Raw genomic sequence first — 20281 nt, forward strand, 5'->3', positions numbered from 1 at the left:
CAATCTTCTTGTAGGAATTTTCTCTTCACCCAGCTTTTGTTTTGCTCACCAAGAGGTGAGGGTACTGGATAAAAGGTTCACCTAATACAGCAACTCTAGTTTTTCCAGAACACGTTTCCAAACTCCAGCCATTTGAGGCCAAAGGATTTTGAGCCAGAAGAAATGTCATTCTTTTAACACAGCCCCTGGTGGACTTCTTTTTTTTTCCACAAATATATGATGCAGGAAGTTCCTAAACTTTTAAAATACAATACACAGGCACATCTATGCATACTTTTTTTTTTTTTTTTTAAACCTTAAAAACAAAGTAAGACATTAGTTTGGAGACAACTTGTTTTATTGATAAGCAAAATGATTACTGGAACATCTTTACATTAGGAGCCAACCAGTTACATAAGCAAAATGAATCCAATTAAAAGCCCATTTTTCTTCCAGCCACAGTTTTTGGAAACATTCATTGTTCAGGCTGGAGTTTTCCATGCCTAGAATGACTTATTTTTTCATATCCCCTTGAAGTTGAAGCAAAATCCTTACATTTTTAGGTTATGGGAGAGTGATTCTAACCAAACTTTCTTCATAAGAGCTACAGTAAAGACAGATGAAGTTTTAAACTTGGCCATAACTGATCAATGAAAATTAGCGTTCTTGCATGTTTTGAAAGGAATCAACTTTAGCAAAGCTGCAACTTCTAAAAACATCGTCCCATCTTCTCATGGCTCAGATGATCTCTACAGGTGGGCTTACTACAGAGTTCAATGTGTACATTTCAAAAAGATTATTATCTTGCTGTAGAAACTGCAACTCAGTTTAGTCAGCACATGAAACAATTACCCTCTTTTTTTTGGGGTGTGGATCTCTGAAACTTCACCACTGTAACTCTGATCGATGTTGTACTTGAAACAACAATAAGAAACTGTATAAGAAAATGTTCAGCAAAGCAGTAGTCCAGACAAAAAATAATCCCAACTTCACTTAGTATCATTTCCTAAGAGTTGTCCTGAAATATCTCCTTATAACTATTACCACTCACTTGTACATCCCTTTTTTTCTTTACAGGCTTCTAATACTGTTTAAAAGGCTTCACTGCTTGCATTAATGTTCAAGAAAATCTTATGAAGCAATTTCCACCAAGTCAATAAACCAATCTTTCCTCTTCTGGGAGTCATTTCCTTGGACAACTAATTACACATGATTTTTTTTTTTTTTTTTGACATAACTTAAATGCAACTTAAAGATAAAAACATTTTCACTAATCTGAAAATTGCTACGGTGATTTCCCCCTATTTTTGAAGTCTTTATAGCATTTAGAGAACATGTAACAGATTACTTCCTTTAATTTCTGCACTAGCTAGGAAATGCTGTTATCCAGCCAGCAATGCTTCAGTTCTAGATGATTAACACTTACTGCACATAGGTAACTCAAAAAATAATGCCTACCACTTATTTTCATATAAACTACAACAGATACAAAGAGCACATTTGACAGAGCAAATTCTCAGCTACAAAACACTATTTTGCAACATAGGCACCACCATGAGCTAAGCATTTTCATCAGCAATGAAAAGGAGCCTACATGCCGCACTTGTAAAAAAACAAAAAAACAAAAAAACTGCACCAGTGGAAGCAATCCATTGTGTTGATGAAGGACAACCCATTTTGTGCATGGAAAAATTCAGTGCCACACCTTCGCTTCATACACACTTCCATGTCAGACATAATTTTGTCAGACTGCCCCTCTGCTGCCATCTGTCACACAGCAACAACATGTAAGGGAGGTTCAACTTTTACTGCCATACCATCAACATCCACCTCTGACACTATGGCCCAACAGAATAAAATAAGAGGCATTACTTTTGGAGCAGCCCTTGCTCATGCTTCCTCTCCTCTCAAGCTCATCTGTTCTTCTAGAACTACCCATCTATTCTGTCCTTCATGAAAGCTCACAATGCCACATTCTGGGCTCTTTCAAAAAGTAAAGTGCATATGAAAGATTTGGCAGGCAATAGCACATGGAAGATTATACAAGAGCATAATGCTACAATTACTTTCAGTACTTTAGAAAAAAAAAACAACAAACTCATGGATGGCTGGGAGCAGATTTGAGTCTTAAGAAAATTTCTTTAATTCTGTGAAACGTAAGTTTTGACCGCTTTACAAGTTACAAAGATGCAGCCATAAGTGCATAAAACCCGCTAATATAAATACAAATAGACAACCCATAACAATTCCTATTTCTTTTGGAATTCCAAACTACTTTCCCTATTAATTTTAGCAATGTACCAGACTGAAGCATTTGGTACAAAATAAGCAAGCAACTTCTGTGGACTTTCCAAAACATCCCACAGATCTTTAATATTGAGTTAATCAATCTCTAATTATTAGCACAGGAAGAACTGGAATACTCTGAAGCACCTCAGCAAGAACCAAGCCAAACCTGAGAGAAAAGCCAGCTTTAAAATCGTTTGGCAATGTAATATAGCAGTTTGCATTCGAAACCATAAGTTACCTTTGCATTTATGGGCAACTATTCCCACTGGCCAAGTTCTTAATTTTTGTCACTTGCCGCTTTGAACCTGCGTTAAATGGTTTTACAGTAAGTGGGTAGGATTGTAAGCAGCGAGATGCAGAATAAGGAATTTATCCTCAGAGGCTCTCTCACTCTGATGTGTTGCCTTTGATCCCACAAATACTGGACTGATGCTTTCAAGTCAGTCCTAGCAGTGGGTGGATCACCTCAGGAGCCACTGGAGAACAAAGTACATTCCAAAGAAAGAAACAGTAGGACCTGGCTTGAGTTCCAAGCTGCAATTCAGAGACTTGACCAAAAAAAGAAACCTGACCCTTGAGCCAAGCCATCTGACAACCACAGAATTTGGGACAGCATTCAGTTTTTTTTTTTTTTTTTTTTTTTTTTTAATTAATATCTCTTTGTCCAGCCTCCACTTTTCTCCTGGAGAGATCATCAGGTTTGCTCTGCAGCAGCCACTGTCAAATACAGTTACTCCTGAACTGTACTCTGTTTTGCCTGTGCTTTGTGAAAATGGTAGGAACTATTTAACATTTATGAAAACGCAACAGAGAAAAGATTCTGGCCCTCTGCTCTTCAGGGTAGCTTAAATACTGACAGTGCTTTTACAGTACTGAAATACTTGAGGAATCGGAAGACAAAAACAGTGAGAAAAGCATTTAGACCACCTATAATAAAAGAAAGGGAAGGAAATTAAAGATGCTAAAGAATTATTTTTCCTTTGGTGAAGGCCAGCAGGGAATTCTTTAAATTCTTCAATCTACACTGAGCTACACCGTCTAGAACTAAATGTGAAACCAAACAAGATTTAAGCACATGCCTCCAGAGGCATTTCAACCACAGCCAGTTTCTGCTGCCACAGTACACCTCCCCCAGCATCTTCAGCAGTGTCCTGTTAAAGTTATTTCTGATTCATAAACCTTAGCTTCTGATTAGTGGGTTTCATGAAAATGATAATAAGGTACAGATTTCTTGCAGGAGGAAGCATAAACTGATGTAGTTTTCATATTGTAAGCAATCTTCCACGTATCTGAGAGAACAATCCTATGTGAGAATTCCTACTGAAGCCATGTGGGAAATTGGATTCAATTGAATTATTCCCAGATGGCTAAATTCAGTTTCATTTTTGCAGGTATTAAAAAAGAAGGAAATATTATGGGTGCTAGATACTAGAGGCCAACAAAAGAGTGGGACTTTCCTGTGCCTCACCGCTGAAACAGGCCCGACTGGAAAGGTGTTTGAGGAAAGGGACTGTTCTTATTGTGTTTGTACTGCAGCATTCTGCCCAGAAGGCATCAGCAAAGTATTCAAAACAACAGGAAGGTCACTAGAGAAAGTTCCTGGAGAGGAGATAGTACAGTTTTTTTTGAAGTCTTTCCTCCAGGATTTCCACAAAACTGCCATACAATACTATTCAGATTTTAGGTTAACCGTAAGTACGTAACATCCAGAGATCTGACTCAGTCTTTGAGCTACAGATGACACTGCAGACTTTCAGCAAGGAACCTGGGATCCAGATGGTTTCATTGGTGCAGGATTTGAATGAGACAGACCCCTGTCCCTGCAAATAAGGCGCCCCAGAAACACCAACTTTCTAGCCCAGAATTATTTGGATCATAGCATTAGGCGTTCTCTTTAATCTTTCTGTCTCATACTTCTGTTTTTCCCCCCACCAAAAACCTTCCCTGCCCACTCCACAACCCCAGTTCTAGTTAGTATTTTGCTGCAGAACAACCCCTCTATGAGTACACAGCTGGTGGAATTACGTAGCATGGAAGACAACTGATACACACAAAGCTAAGCTGCGTTGGAGATAGAACTTTTTTTTTTTTTTAATCATAGGCCAGAGTTGTCAGCAGGATTTCTGTGCTGGACTAGTGCACTGACTCGCCAAATAAAATAATATTTTATCTTGTTCTTTGGTTGCTTAACCTGTAATTTGCTCTGTTAATCCTTTTGCACTGCATTATTAAAAAAAAAATATAAGTAAATCCTCCCCTCCTCAGAGGTTTTTAACAGTTGCCTTAAAAAAATAATCCAGTCAAAAAAAGTGAACACTTCTCTCCACACAGAAACTATAGGTCTCCCCTTCAAAACTACCTTGCTCCAAACAAAAGCTACTAATAAGCGTAACGACTGTCCTAGGTTGCAAACAAGACATTTAAATCCATTAAAAATCAGAAAGCTCTTCCACCCACGTCTCCAAGGTAAACATCTCTTCATGGCTATCAAAATACTCCTTCAAGCACTGTCTCAAAAATTCTGCAGATCATTTTTAGAGGTTTCTAACTGCATTATTTATAAGTTTCTTTCCTCTCTCAGAATTCTTTATAGTTGGAATTGTAGCATTAGTGGAGCTCGGTTTTAGCTGCAGAGACAAAAATAGAATCAATAAAACTTTAAAACTTACTGAAACATTTTATGAATAAGCTGCCGTAAGATATCAAGCATCTATGGAGCACGCTGTGGTGTGAAATACTCAAAAATGATTTATTGCTGCTTGTTGGAGATGACCTATATAATTTACTCATATAATCTCCACTCAAATAGAGCATCTTTCCAAATACTCATCACTAAACATTCCAAATCATACTCTGGAATGTTACACTGTTTATACACATCCTATATACACACACACACACACCTTTCTTACTTCCATCTCTCTAAAATTGATAAGATTACTGTAACATAACGTTTAATGGAAAACTGTGCTTTCAGCCACCTGACTACCGTTCATCCTTGTTCCATTTCTAAAACAATTCTGGCAGAAATAGATACTAGGTAAGAGAACAGAGGTAGGGCAAACAGAAGAGGAAAAAGATGTAGAATCATACAATTGAATGCTTAAATAAAATGTGCCTGCCTTTGAATTGCTACGAGTTATTTATTAAATGCAATTATCTCTGTCACGTTTCAAAATACCTTGATGAAAATTCAAACAAAATATATAAGTATTTGAATTCCTGGCAATTTTTGAAACAGCTCTATTGATCCAAAATTCACATCACGAAATGGCAGTTCTAGATAGCTTAATGGATTAAACAGAGTTCCAAGTTACAGTGCCCTTAAGAGTACTGACATGTGTGCCAATTTACACCATCTTGGACACCACTATCAGCACATTTTCTTTTAGATCTGTATTCATGTTTTATGCAATTTGCTTGAACGATGCTCTTTTTTTTTGTGCAAAGCAAGGCAAGTTCTTTCTTCAAATACAACTGTGTGAGACACTAACAATTCAAGCATTGATCAGATCTTTCTGGTTTGTACAACTGAAGTAACATGAAGAGCCTCTGACACCACTTAGGAATAAAAATTACTCAGTTCCTAAATGAGAAGACGTTACTGAGAGAACACAGACGAAGATAAATATAGATGAATAAACAGCTATGATTTTTTTTCCCCAAGAATCAGAACTACTTGCAAATAACTCAGACTTATAAATGTTAAGTTGCAACTTTCTGCAGTTTTATAAGAACACTGGAATAACAATTGGACTCACTTCAAGATGTTAAAAACATAGGTTCATAGGAGAGCCACCAAAATTAGTAAGGAACTACAGGGATTCAATCATGATGTGAGAGTAGATAAAAAAACAGTATTTTTTAGCAGATAAAAGAGATTAAAATAAGAGTTGCTTTATGGTGAGCAATAATACCAGAAATTCAGTTTTTCTTCAGTCAAGAGCAGAATAAGGTATTACAAAAAAGAATAACAGAAAAATGAAATTTAACAAATTCAAAAATGAAATTAATCCAAATTTCCTCTAATAAAATGATCAAGCTCTATTCCAATCAATCTTGTTTGCATCACTGTTTTTATTGGAAAACATTAAATAACATGGAAAACAAAGATATCCCTCAGTGATCTCACTCTAGCTCTGTTCTTCCCTTTTTAAAGGCCACCCTCTGCTGCCTCTCCTGTGCTGATCTCCCCACTGCAGTGTTCATATGGTACAGCAGTCTGCATTGAGCATATAACATTGTAACTCTAGAACAAATCCTTAGTTGACGCTGTGTCAAATAGTTTTCTGAAACTCAAACACGCGAATTCTATTGAATATATTTACTGAGTTATCTTCTGAAAGACTGTGGGTTTCAGTACATTATCTACTTTCTAAACCCATGCACAATCCTAGTACTTCTGTATCGTGATTCTAGTCTTCAGAAGATAACTAAACAGAGTCCAAGGATGTGCAAAACAATTTATTTCCCCCTTCCTTGCTAAGGAAACTCCATCAACACTGTCTAGTGGCATTCTCTCATCCCTTCCTTGAGACTTCAAATAGCATGCCTTCCTATGCTAGGCCAAGGACTATTCTTTCCCCTCTGTTTGATCATGTTAAAATCTCTGAGGTATCCTCCCACCTTCTGTGTTGTCCCATTTCCTTCCCTGCCCTTACTATTTGCTCCACCCTGTCATTCTTCCATGGTCAACATCACTAGCTTTACTACAAATTTAAGGTCAAACATGCTGTTACTTAAGCCAGGGGTCATAATTATTATTATTATTTTTTTATTTCTACCTGATTCCCAGTAGTCCTATTTCTTTTCTTCCTTCTGGTGACCAAAGAATCTTCTCCAGTCTATCCACTTATTTTTGCAGTCCTTTGTGCCCTTCAAAACACAAACAATCCTTACTGGAGAACCAATTTCCTTTCCCTAGATAGCCTTCACTATCCAGACAGTCACAGAGAATGTTCACATCTTTGGCTTGACAAATTCTAAACTTCCTCTTTCTTTCAGACAGGAGTCTGAATGCTGTCAGAACATTGCCCCAGTGTCTTCACCTCTTATCTACAAAAGTTTGTTCTTTGAAGTCAGTAATCCTTGAATATATCATACATAGAAGGGAGCAGTAGGGAGTCTGATCAAAGCTATTTTGGGCAGTGTAGCTATGACAATGTGATGTTCCACTTGAGCTAATAACCTTCAATAAGTTAGCTGGAGCAAAGCATGCAGCAGCACAACTCGAGACATTTAGACAGCTCATTCAGAACTAATTTTGTTCTCTCTGCTGGCTAGATACTGTTAAGCAGACCATTTTAATTGTAGACCCATTTTTTCCTTTTATCCGAATAGTTATTTCTTAACTTGAACATACTAACTAGCAAGCATAGATGCAAGCTCGTTTTGTTTACTACAGTCTAGTGTTCTATAATATCCTAGTCACTTACCAGAATAAAACAAATTCACAGAATTACAGGGGTCTCTGCAGGTCATCCTGCCCAACCTGTCTGCTAAAGCACATTCCCTACAGTAGGTTGCACTGTAAAGTTATCATTACTAAAAAATGAAGGGCCGTATCACAGGACCGGTACATACTGCCTAGTACTGACTATCAGAGGACCCAGAATCATAGATTATCCTGAGTTAGAAGGGACTCACAAGGATAGAGTCCAACTCCTGGCTCCACGCAACCTTTCATTTTCCCCAAGTAGTCAATTTTGCAGGCAAGCAGAAGGACTGGATGTGCCTTTAACTCCATCTAACGTTTTAAAATTTAATTATTAAGATGTCCTCTTTACTTCTTCATTTAATTTATTTATATGTTACTTACAGTAATCACATTTTCCTGATGCTTTTTGTTTGTATGGTATAAATTAAGTAGTTATATTTAAGTCATAAAAATCTCTTAAGCCCCATACAGAGACTGTTAATAGAGGGCTTTCTGTTACTCTACCTCCATTGTCTAATTGTAATGATAGAACATATCACACTGGTTTAATAGGAAACACTAGCAACTCGATTTCACACCTTAACTGATTGGGAAGGGAGGGAGAATCAAAACCTCCAATTTTCAGTTACTAAAACAAAGTTACAAGAAACATATGAGGGATGAAAATCATGGACATTGGAATGAAAAAATTCTGGAAAAAAATGGTGGGAGTTCAAGCATGTCACTGATCCAGTACATGGGATATTCAGCAATTAAGCAATTAAGTTACAGTTTTCTGCCATTTTGCTGTCAGAGAACTGAGTAGGCAGCTGAAACCTCTTATCTATTTCCATCCAGTGAATATGTGGTCAACCAATGGCACAAGTTGTTCCAAAAGCGTCTCAGAAGCCAAAAATTCAGGCTGCAAGGTATGACCATTCAGGCAAGCCTAAAAGCAAGACTGAAATCAAACACATTCACTTCTCAAAACAATTAAAAAGAAACCAAAACACTAACGCCAACCAACAATCATTCAAACTCCAATCCTTTTCCTGCTCCTGTCACGTTAACAGTTGCTAGTGTAATTTTGAAGACTAATTCTACCCAGCACTTGGCCTCAGGTAAAGTGCTTATGGTATAAAGACAAGCAAAGGAATCACTATGGGACAGCATGCTTATTTCATAATTTAAATATAAGCAATAGGAAATCAGGCAACAGAATATACTTTATATAGCAGTAGAATGATGAAACAGTAAAGTGACCTCTTCTTTACAGACCTTCTCAGACTCGTGTAAAAGTATATAAAGCAAGGCTTGCATCAATCACCACAAAGCAGAGGTACCTCCCCTCCAAGTCTCGCCCACCACGTGCTGGTTCTACTCTCTTTTCCAGGGTCTTGATTTCCCTTTTTTCAATACTCCTTCCTGCTGCTTTACAGTCCTGTACACCAGGGAGCCCACTCTCCACTGCCAGGGACTCTTGTTAGAGTATCAGGAAGACGCACGTGTTGTCCATTTCTTCCAGGTGTATTTTTTATTTAGGCCCATTGAAATCAGTGGAAGTCTTAGGGTGTTGGATCAGAACCCAGCATTTTAAAATCTTTTGAAATTAAGTGAACCCTACAGTTTGTTTAAAGGGAGATGCTGGAAACGTGCCTATGCCCAGCTAAACATGGCTCAACACAGGAATTTGGAGGTCAGTGCAAGCAGGCTTCATTCACTACTTGCTTCTTTCCGATATGGCACCACTAAAGCTGTTTTATAAACTCTGTTGAATTTCCCATCTGAAAGTTTTCGACCAAATGCAGTGGGCACCCATAGGTAATGGCTAAATATTCCTCCAAGCTGTGCTGGTGAGGAGGCATCACTTAGCCATAATCATTCTCAAGTACTGCCTTATGTAACATCTATTTCTGGCTGGCCAGCTCTTACAGCACACAGCTCAGCTTCCATTTTCTAACATTTATGACAGCTTTTCATAAGCAATTTACACGGAGTTTTAGGGCAGGCAACTCAGGTTCAGTTAAATACTCTGTGCTTCAGAAGTGTTTAATATAAGATTATTTTCAAGTGGATAAGGTTACAAAGACAGGGCTGATATTTTAAAATGTAGTTTTATAGTGTTGCAAATTCCTTTGTTTTTAACTTATTAGAGATTTGAGTTTTCTAACTGTAATGAGACTTTCAACTGCAGTTTTGAACAGTGTATCATCTCAGTCTTTTACCACATGACTTGCATTCTCATGCACGTTGTTTGGCATCTAATGCTTCATCAGGCATAAGACTTGCTTGGGACAGTCAAACAAATAAACAATAAAGAAACTTTGATTCATGTGACTATAATTAGCTAAAAGGTTTGGTATTTTTTTCTACCTTGCTAAAGTAGCACATATGGTTCAAGAAACAGAACAATTTCACAATTCTAGAGCGCCCTCATGCCTTCCTGCATTCCTTATAGATGGCCCTCTATTACATTTCATACACTTTAGAAGAAAAGCATCTGCCTTTTTTAATATGAATAATAGCCCTAGCTGCAAAGTAAAGTGCGAGTCTAAATCAGAAGGTTCTATCAATTTTCTTTTCTGTAAGGCCCCTTCTTTTGTCTAGATATCCATATTTTTTCCAATGTTTTAAAAATATTTTCTCTGTTTATAGTAGAATTTTCAAAGCCATCAAGAGGATATGTATGCCAGACTGCAGATCTATTTAATATGATCTGAACATACAAAACCACACTCAGACTGAACACGTATTGTATACATGATGATGAACAGCTAGCAGAGCTAACAGCTATGCAATACCCAGAAGGGCTCAATTTGATTTTGCAACATCTTAGTTATTTCAGCCAGATCATCAACAGTTAACTGAGACACATTGCCACAGTGAGTTGGTTGTTGTGCCAGACAATAGAGACAAAAAGCTGCAAAGCCACTTCATCCTCAGAGTAAGCTAAATTCTAAACATAAACCTCCCATTACAGAATATTCCATTACACTCACAAGTGCCTCCTATACCAATTAGTGTTTTTACTGGATTTTAGAGAAAAGTCATCCTCCATGCTTACCAATTCTGTGCCAGTTCCCTCTTTTACAACGATCCCTCCATGTTCTTCCATTGCAGGGTCTGGTTTTCAAGGAGTGATGCAGTCCACACACATTGGCAGCTCTGACTGAGGAGAAAGTCTAATTACTATGTTCCCACATACTGCATCCTGGAGTATGCTTAGCTACACAGCAGCTAAGAAAAATGACAGACATCACAGAGAATTGATAGCAACCAAATATAATGATAGTAAGAAATCAATAACGCTGGTTTCTTAGCAACAAGATTCATTTTCACTTTTTTCCTATCTAGAATTGCAGTAGAAACAACTTCTGTCTTCAGCTGAAAAACTACAAACTAAATGTGGACACATGTAGTTAACCAGAGACTTTTCATATTCTTTTAGAAAAAAGTATGAGTATATATAAATATATATATATATATAAATTCTATATGTATATATATGTATGTATATAATATATATATAAAATCCCTACATGATGGATACCCAAAAAAAGTTTCTCTTCTTTGCACAGGAATCTGCTTGAATATCAATTTAATGATTACTACTGGTAGATGGAATTTGGATATCCATTTGGTAGTGATTTACACTAATGTTTTCAAGGCTGCCAACAAGAAATCCAGAAGGCAGGCAGCCAGAATTCCAGAAGAGACAACTGTCTTTTATAGTTATGCATTTTGAGCTTAATACGATTTTCCACTAACAAATTTTGTACCTTCTCCAAAGTGCTAAAACTGGTGTGTGGAATTGCACAGTAACAGCCTTTTCAATTCAAGCTAATATTAAACTCATGGTAAATTATGGATGTTATATACTGTTTACTTGGGAAAAAAAAAAACAGTAAGGTTAAAAGAACTATGCAATTTATTGCAAACAGTCACTTTTTAAAGCTTGACTACATACAAAACGTTTCAACTGAATGTTGTTTCCTGTTCAATACAGAATGAGCTAATACTCATACAGACAAGGAAAAGGTTCTCATAAGACTTAAGAGGAACACAAAACATACACTGGTTAACTTGTGTGCATGAGAAACTGGATGCAAGTTTTCTTAGTCTTTCAGAGAGGCATCAAAATATATCTGAAGGAGCAAAAAAGGACAGACAGAAACAGGATTTGCTCACTTTTCAAGCAGAATTGTAGCAAGCAGAGAACAGCATGGTGAGGTCTAAATCTTGTACAAATTATGACTGCATGCTCTGAAGATCTCTAATGCTAATATTTCATTTGCAACAGCAGCATTAGTGAATAAAAAGCTATTCATTAATCTAGAATCTGTACATGAAAAAAAACCTGAGATACTATTTTATATTCATGAAAGTGAAGAATACACCATTTTGCTTTGTGAAGAACTTGCTCCTCCACCAAACACCCACTGCAAAGACAATCTCTACCAGGATAGCACGTGCTTTTTGCTCCTGCTCAGACCAACAGCTGCCACTTGACCATGACTGCATGACACTAACAACAGTTCGATGATGACTGTATAGAAAAGCTAGTTCTCTGGGCCGTGAGCGCCTCCCAAAGCTACAGTCACACATAGCAACACCATAACGGACACTTCTTACTAGAAATTACAATTCAAGATATTAAGTCAACACCGAAGGGGTTGTAGATAGCATAATTTTAACAGGTGGAAAATAAGTTATGTGGGTAATGTTTGTAGGTTAAGTTCTAGAAAATTACCACAATAATAGCAGGGTGGGAAAGTCTTCTACCACAGCAAATGAGAACAAGCCCATATGCAGCAGCTGCAGAAACGAAGGAAAAGAACCCCTTACCTTTGGATGACCTCAGGTAGGCAAAGATCTCCAACAAGACCTCCACTGCCAACCCCTGAATGAGGACTGGGAAGGGGTGGATCTTGGCTGCACCCCATCCATCAATCAGGTGCCTGTGCTCCCACGGGTTTGCCCTGCCTTCCCACCTGGTGCTCAACCACTGCCTCAGGTTGTGACTTAGCATTTCTGCTACAACCACAGATTGCAAAACAGTAAGGATCATGACTTACATGATTGAGGAAATATTGACACATGTCCCACGTAATCATTCAGTCTAACAACACTGTATGCATTTCCTCCATCTGTTACTTGAACAACATACATTTCTATATATATCCAACTTCCCTAGAGCCCTAATTTTTATATGCAAAAGCAGCAAAGTCTTTTAAATATACACTGAAGAGAAGCCAGAGTTATTCTGGATGTATTTTCTATTTTATTAGTCTCATACAATATACAAGCATACACAGCAGTATATGTATGTGTACGTGACTGGATATACATACACAAAATGTGATATGTATGATACATACAGCAAACAAGGCCAAATATCTGGTCTTGCAAAGATGTGCCCATAACAGCACCAAAGATCAGCATGAAGGCATAGAAGACCACCTCAATTGCGACACTGTCCTATCCTACAGCTGCATGGAGAACAGGCTGTCTTCTGTAATGGGACAGAAAGACAACAGATAGTTATTTTAATTCTACTAATAAAGAAGGAGGTTGCTTTTATCTTACCATTATTCTTTTTTTTTTTTTTTTCTCCAAAGGTTTCTATGAGTAAGCCATTTTAATGCAGATTATCATGACATGCTGGCCCAAACTGCCAAACGTGCACATCATTCTAGTACCCTTTAGTGCCTGGTTACTTTTAAAGTAACAGCTTTTTCTGGAGTCTTAGTACAGAAACAGGCAATTCCAAAATGTCAGAACTCAAGCAGGTGGGGCAGAAGGCCAGTTTGACTGAACAGTGATCTTATTCTAGAGCTTAGGTGGAAAGTGTATGGCTGCTGGAAACAAGGTCAGCCAGCATGAGGGGCACTACAGCGATGTCATTCACCTTCGTAGGGAGATGGCCAATACTGAAGGGGACAACTTGTTTGTTTGTTGGTGGGTTTTTTTAATATGTTAACAACAAAAGGAAGACCATGGAGAACATTTATCTGTTACTTGATGAGAATGGTCATATAAAAAACAGAGACATAGAGCAGAGACATTTAATGCTTTTTTTTGCCTCTATCGTCAACATCAGTGACAGGCTCTGGCACCCTAGGTGCCCTGAGTTAGAGAACAGTGACTGCAGTAACAATAAAATCCCTGCCAACTCCAAACTTGTGTGTGATTTGCTGCTCCACCTGGATACATACAAGTTCTTGGGCCTAATGGAATTCATCCCAAGGTACTATGAGAGTTGGCCAATATCATCTCAATTATTTTCAATGGTCTTGGGAATAGGGAAGGGTCCCAGTTGACTGCAAGCTGGCTAACATTGTTCCAATCTTCAAGAAGGGAAGAAAAAAAAAAACAAAGGAACAACCATGGTAAATTATGGACCTGTCTGTCAGTCTCACTTCAGTGCTGGTAAATTACGGAGCTGCATCAGGGAAGGTCAGGTGGGGGTTACAAAAAGGATCTTCAGCAGAGAGCGGTGGGCATCGAACAGCCTCCACAGGGCAGTAGGCACAGCACCAAGCTTGTTGGAATTCAAGAAGCATTTGGACACCACTCTATGTTATATGGTCTGATTTTGGGTGGTCTGTGTGGAGCCAGAAGTTGGACTTGATCCTTGTGAGTCTCTTCCAACTTGGGATATTCTATGATTCTGTGATTCTACCCTCTCATAATGCAACCACAGAAAAAATTTCCACAGAAAACAGCTACTACCATTAATTTCTTATTAACATATTTTGTTAAAAACATTAGAATTGATCATCAAGTTAGTTGTCAGGCACCAAGCTGTGTGATTTACATGGGAAACCACACTTGTTGGGAGCTGCAAAAGGAGAAACCTCATGGACTGGCAGCATACTCTGTAAAGAACATGATGGATTGTTACAAAGTTTGTGGCTACGTTATACATTAACCTTTTCAGATCATGAAAACAGAAAAGATAGCGGTGATGTTTTGACAGGCATGCTTTGCTTGTTTAAAAAAAAAAAAAACAAACAACAAAAAGCATTTCAAGCCATATATTTTTCCACAAGCTACCCTCAGTTAATAATCTAGACTTGAATTTCCTCCTCTGCTGCAAGTTCATGGCTTGGACAAATAAGACATATTCCTAGCCTTCTTCCATCAGAGATTAACACAGAAGCGGTAGATGTCTGCATGATAAACAAAGAGAAGGAGAAAAACAGAGGGCCCCCGTTGGTGGGGGGTATCCATGACTCTGGATAAGGGGAGAACAAGGGCATTTTTTAAATACTTGCCCTGATACTACATTTGGCATCCGTGGTGGCACTGGCTTTAAACCAGGTTGAGCTACTGATTTACTCCCTTGGTAACATACCAAGGGAGGAGGTAAAACAAAAGGCTTCTCCTTAGGAAGGCTACAAAACACATCCACTTTCATCATTCAGTTTTGCAATGTCACCGAAGACTGAGGAGAAAGGCTGAAATCTGGGCGGGCTCCCAGCTGAGCACATAATCCCAGCTGTAACTGCCTCTGAGGTCCTCATCAGAGGTGCTAAGAATTTGCAAGCAAATCACAGCCAGAGTCCTGCCTATCTGATTCCAAGGCATAGTCTCTTGTGAGGTCTGTCAATATGTTCTTTTTTATGTCAGCTTTTTTAAGTGTCTGAGACAACACTTTGTTACTTGGATAGGCTGCATCACAGGCTTCTCCACCTTTGCCTTGAACAGCCTGTGTGCTCTCCATGCTTTGCGTGGCAGCCACAATGTTGGTTTCCCCAGACAGGCAGGAGAGCTGGTCAGACTCCCTTGGGATCCCTGAATCTGGCACCTGAGAGTCTCGCTCGCCCAGCATGGAGCCAGCACTCTTCCTGCAAGGATGGTCATTGATCCTTTTGATTTCTTCATCCTCTGCAGTTTCTCCTCTGGCAAAACTGCAGCCATTGAAGCCTGAATGCCTGCAGGGCACATCATCATCTTTTCTCTCTCTGACTCCTGACAAGCTCAGCTGATCTGCTATGGCACCCATGGGAAGTATACCACCGCTCTCAGTACTTTGGATACTCTGGCAGTCCTTAAGAACCATGTCTTCTCCGGCCAAATTCACATCAGTAGCTGAGGAAGATAATGTTTCTTTTTTCACATAAGAGTTCATCACATCTTTCTGCTTACGTCTCAGAATAAGTGCAATAAGACTGACAAGCAAGGAAAGCAGCAGGAACATCACGAGAGAGACGTAAAGGCTAATGGTCAGACTGTAGGCTGACACAATGGGATAGCTTTCAGGAGAATTGGAAACATTCACCAGAACAGTACATACTGCAAACTTTGACTCCGTTTTTGGGCTCTGAGCCCTTACCAACAATTTCAAGGTGTCATCATTCCTTTTCCTGTCACTTCTATTTCGATGAACAGTTTGAGTCAAATAAATACCACCACTGCTTTGATTTACAGAAAAAAATGCAGAAGTTTTTAGCAGGGAGTAATGAACAACTCCATCCGGTCCACCATCATTATCCGATGCTGTCACCTTGCCAAGCAACTGGCCTGCTTCATTTTTCGTAGGGAGATTAAAGAAATACTGATCTTGTGAAAAAACTGGGTCAAACTCATCTCTCCCCTCAATATCTACCTGAACTGTAATTGTGGCCAGTAAGTCACCTTTGTCTTTTGCTTGGATTATGAGACAGTACTTATTCTGACTTTCATAGTCAAATGTTTGCTTTGTATGAATATCTCCTGTCAAAGGGTCAATGAAAAACATGTGATGATCTCCAGGAGCTTCACGCTGAGCCAAACATGAAGACTGAATGGAGTAGGTGAGATGTCCATAGGAGCCTTTATCAAAATCCAAGGCAGTGACAGTGCATACAAAAGAAAAGCTGGGCAGGTTTTCACTGACAATACAGTTCATGCTGGGAAACAAAAACACTGGGGCATAATCATTGTCATCTAGGACGCTAATATGGACAACAGAAAAAGCCACATTTTTTACATCAGCTCCTCCATCTGTTCCTTGAATGAGCAAAGTAAATTTCGTAGTATCCTCATAATCCAGAGTTTTCATCAAATCCACAGATCCGGTTTTCCCATCCATCCGAAAATACTGCTTGTCATTTCCAGAAATTATAGCATAAGTGATCTCTGCATTACTGCCTTCATCAGGGTCATTTGCTAGAACTTCTATGACATGGCTACCAACAGGGAGGCTTTCTTTGATGTGAACGTGGTACTCCGAGCTGCTAAATTCTGGAGGATTATCATTGACATCCAATACAGTTATTAGCACAGTAGCAGTTGAGTTCAAGGAGGGCTTTCCATGATCAGAGGCAAGGAGAACCAAACGATGGGAAGCTATAGTTTCCTTGTCAAGAACACTGCTCAAAACAAGATTGCCAACAAGCTTGTAGGATGTTTCTGACTCCGTGACACTTGTTTCCACGGTGAATAAGTTCTCAGCGTTGCCATCAATAATAGAGTACTCAATGTATGTATTTTCACATGTCCAGTCATAGTCGGTTGCTGAAAATGCAAGGATGCTTTCTCCTACTGAAGCACTCTCACTCACACTGAGACTGTACAGTGCCCTTGTGAACTGAGGGGCATGGTTATTTACATCCTCTATGTGTACCTCTACACAGGTGACTGTGCTCAGAGCAGGACTGCCACTGTCCACGGCAGCTACCAGTACCTGAATAAAGGCATTGTTTTCCCCACGTGCCACTGGCTCAGTAGTGAACAATGAACCTGAAAATAAAATACAATTTGTAAAAGTTTGCACTCTTTAAGGCATATAAACGTGATTGCAAAAGCTGAATCTTATCAGTCATGTTGGAAAATGGCTCAAATGTTACACACCCCAGTGTAACTCTATGAAATCACAGCTAATGCTGTAAGCCAAGGTCTGCCCACAAGGATGCAGTATCAAATACACATACTGCACTCAGACAAACAAAAATTTCTCTCTTCCTCATAGTAGGTTGAACATGCAAATGGCAGAAAATAGAAGGCAAAATAAAATATAACACGTTCATCTTTAGGAGTGGCTCTGCTGTTCATTACTGAACATCATTAGTTCTCCTTTGCTTGCAATCTAGTAGCAGCATTGTGGGCATATTTGTAATTTAGATAGGTTTGGCAATGTGTCAACATGTTTCATTCAACTTGCTTATCTGAATACGTTCATAAGCCATCCACTTCATTTTTTATTTAAGCACCACAGAGACAACCTTATGTGACAATTACAATTTTCTATTCTCTGTTAAGAACAACTTCAAGGTAAGCATAAAAGAAAGGTCAGTTAAATATTGAGTAAAAAATAGACAGTTTTATTTGGGCAAGACATTTGTACATTCAGTGTTTATAGTTAGCATCACTCAATAAACACACATTCAAAAATTTACGTCATGAATGCCTAGAAACAAAAAATAAGTGATAAGCACTTGCATACTAAACAGTTACACATCGTTTTTCCAGTATCTACAACAACTGATGCTGACATCAGCAAAAAATTATATGCATATATGTATATTGAGACACACACACACCATCTTTGTACCTCTCAGGGCATTACAACATGATATCAGAAAAATTAAATCACTAAATCTGTTAACTACTAACAAAGTTGGTATACTTCGAACAGTGAGTTCTCAAATTAGAAGACTTTTAAATTCCACTTTGGATAACTGAATAGCATGCAGTCCAAGCTGTAGAGAACCTCCATTATGTTAGGCTCAACTTATTTTGAAAAGCAGCAGGTATGAACCTAAACTTAATGCAGCTTAATATATGAGCTGAAAGGCCCTGAAACACTGAAAAGTGTACAAGAGTTTCTCTGTTAAGCTACATCAGAGGAATAGTACCTATGCTAATAGATGTTGTGAGTAGCTGTTTTGAGCATGGTTCACGGACAAATTGAGAACTGGTCTTTGATGCTGTCAGTTCTTCATCAACAATGCCAGATCTAGCCAAAATATATAGTGGAATTGGTGAAATAACACCAATTATTTCCAAAACTGATCATTGGCAACAAGTGAGGAAGAGGAACATGACTTTTCAGTTTACAGTGAAAAAGTGGAAATAATAAACCATGCTTACAGACTCACCATTCTTGTGATCAATGGAAAATCCTTTCGAGGAAGAGAGGATTTTGTAGGAAATCAATCCATTATGCTCTGAATCTCTATCCACAGCAGAGAGAGTCATAACAGTGGTACCCACTGAAATGAACTCCAGCAAGCTCACCTGTCACATAAAGAAAAATTGAAGTTTTGATACAACTTCGTGAAAGATTTTAACATAAACAATTGTTTTTCCTTCATTTAACCTGATGCGGAAAAAAGAATACAGTTCTTGTCCTTAGAAAAGGTTTCACCTACCTGTTTCCTTAATGAACAAAAGAATAAAGAACAATTATACTGAAAATGATGCATACAACACAGTTGGGCTTTATAGAAACATTTAAACAGAAGTAAAATTAATCTAGTTCAGGCTCCATTTGATGAGGTCAATGAATCCATTAATCTCTCTTCAGTAATACACTAACAAGAGGAATACTTAGCATTGCACTGCAACTAGGACTGGCTTTTTTCCTTCATGTAAGGAACACATTGATTTCTGTACATACAATACAGTTTGCAGTCCCATTCTGTAGATACCAAAAAAAAAAACCACAAACCAAAACCAAATCCTCAACCCCCAAAACTTGAAAATCTCAGCACCAGAGTCTGAAAAATTACCAGATTACTCCAAATAATTTTTCAGATTTCTCCATTTCCTACACATAACCTGGGACAAGACAGGCCACGTCCTTCTTAAAAGCTCACCCACAGAATTTATTTTTGTAACTACTTTCCTTTTACTTTCTAAGTTCAGTTTCAAATTAATAGTAGATACAAAGGCAGCTGCTTCAAGTGTTAGTCTAAATCATTTCAACATGCAGATTATATGTGCATATAACAGACATATATAGTATAAATATGAAAACACTTTGAAGGACAACAAAAGGATAAAAATTACAGGGTTATGAATAGGGAACTATACATATCATTGACTGAGAAGAAGCAGTGCATCTTACTGTTCAAGCATATCAAATAATCAGGACTGTAGAGAGAGTTCAGCTGTTTCTGTTAGCACAGTCAATAGAGCTACACTGATTTACTACAGGTCATAACGCTGCCTGTAACGTTCACTTTGATCCACACAACCTTTCCTAGCACCTGCACAAGCAAGGACTTCCCTAAATCATTCTTCAAAATCAGACACACACGAGAGTTAAGGAAAACTTAAGGCCAGATTCTAAAAATCACTTGAGCCTTACAAGTGCATTTTTTTCTGGGATTTTGACTTACAGGTTTAAGTGGATGACTTACACAAATCCTTACAACTCAGGTACCTGAAAGTTTCACAGGTGCCTACAGTCTATTCCAGTTATGCGAGTGGCTTAGCTGCTTTCTGTGCACAGGCTCAGAGGTTGAAATTCTCCAGAACATCAACTACTTAAGCTTATTCCTTAGAGCTGCCTGAGATTTGTAAACGAAGCATTTCTCAATCCAAGTCTTCTGTGATGCCCCACATTTTTGGCTCCGAGCAGACCCAACAGACACAAAAAGCACCAAC

General features: G+C 38.4%; 1 protein-coding gene and 1 long non-coding RNA gene across 2 annotated transcripts in view; both read right to left on the minus strand.

The window, feature by feature from the left end:
* Window positions 1-11015, minus strand: part of LOC116216525 — a 30909-nt gene extending 19894 nt beyond the window's left edge. The window contains exon 1 of the long non-coding RNA XR_004159429.1: window positions 10749-11015. This is a non-coding gene — a long non-coding RNA (uncharacterized LOC116216525). The remainder of the gene's footprint in view (window positions 1-10748) is intronic.
* Window positions 11016-11667: 652 nt separating this feature from the next.
* The window catches only part of DCHS2 (dachsous cadherin-related 2), an 80658-nt gene continuing 72044 nt past the window's right edge, over window positions 11668-20281 (minus strand). The window contains 5 exon segments of the mRNA XM_031553246.1: window positions 11668-15086; window positions 15088-15156; window positions 15158-15220; window positions 15222-17410; window positions 18769-18907. Of these exon segments, the coding sequence (XP_031409106.1) occupies window positions 14835-15086; window positions 15088-15156; window positions 15158-15220; window positions 15222-17410; window positions 18769-18907 (2712 nt within the window). The 3' untranslated portion in view covers window positions 11668-14834.

Source organism: Meleagris gallopavo, chromosome 4, assembly GCF_000146605.3.
Source record: "Meleagris gallopavo isolate NT-WF06-2002-E0010 breed Aviagen turkey brand Nicholas breeding stock chromosome 4, Turkey_5.1, whole genome shotgun sequence".
NCBI lineage: Eukaryota > Metazoa > Chordata > Aves > Galliformes > Phasianidae > Meleagris > Meleagris gallopavo.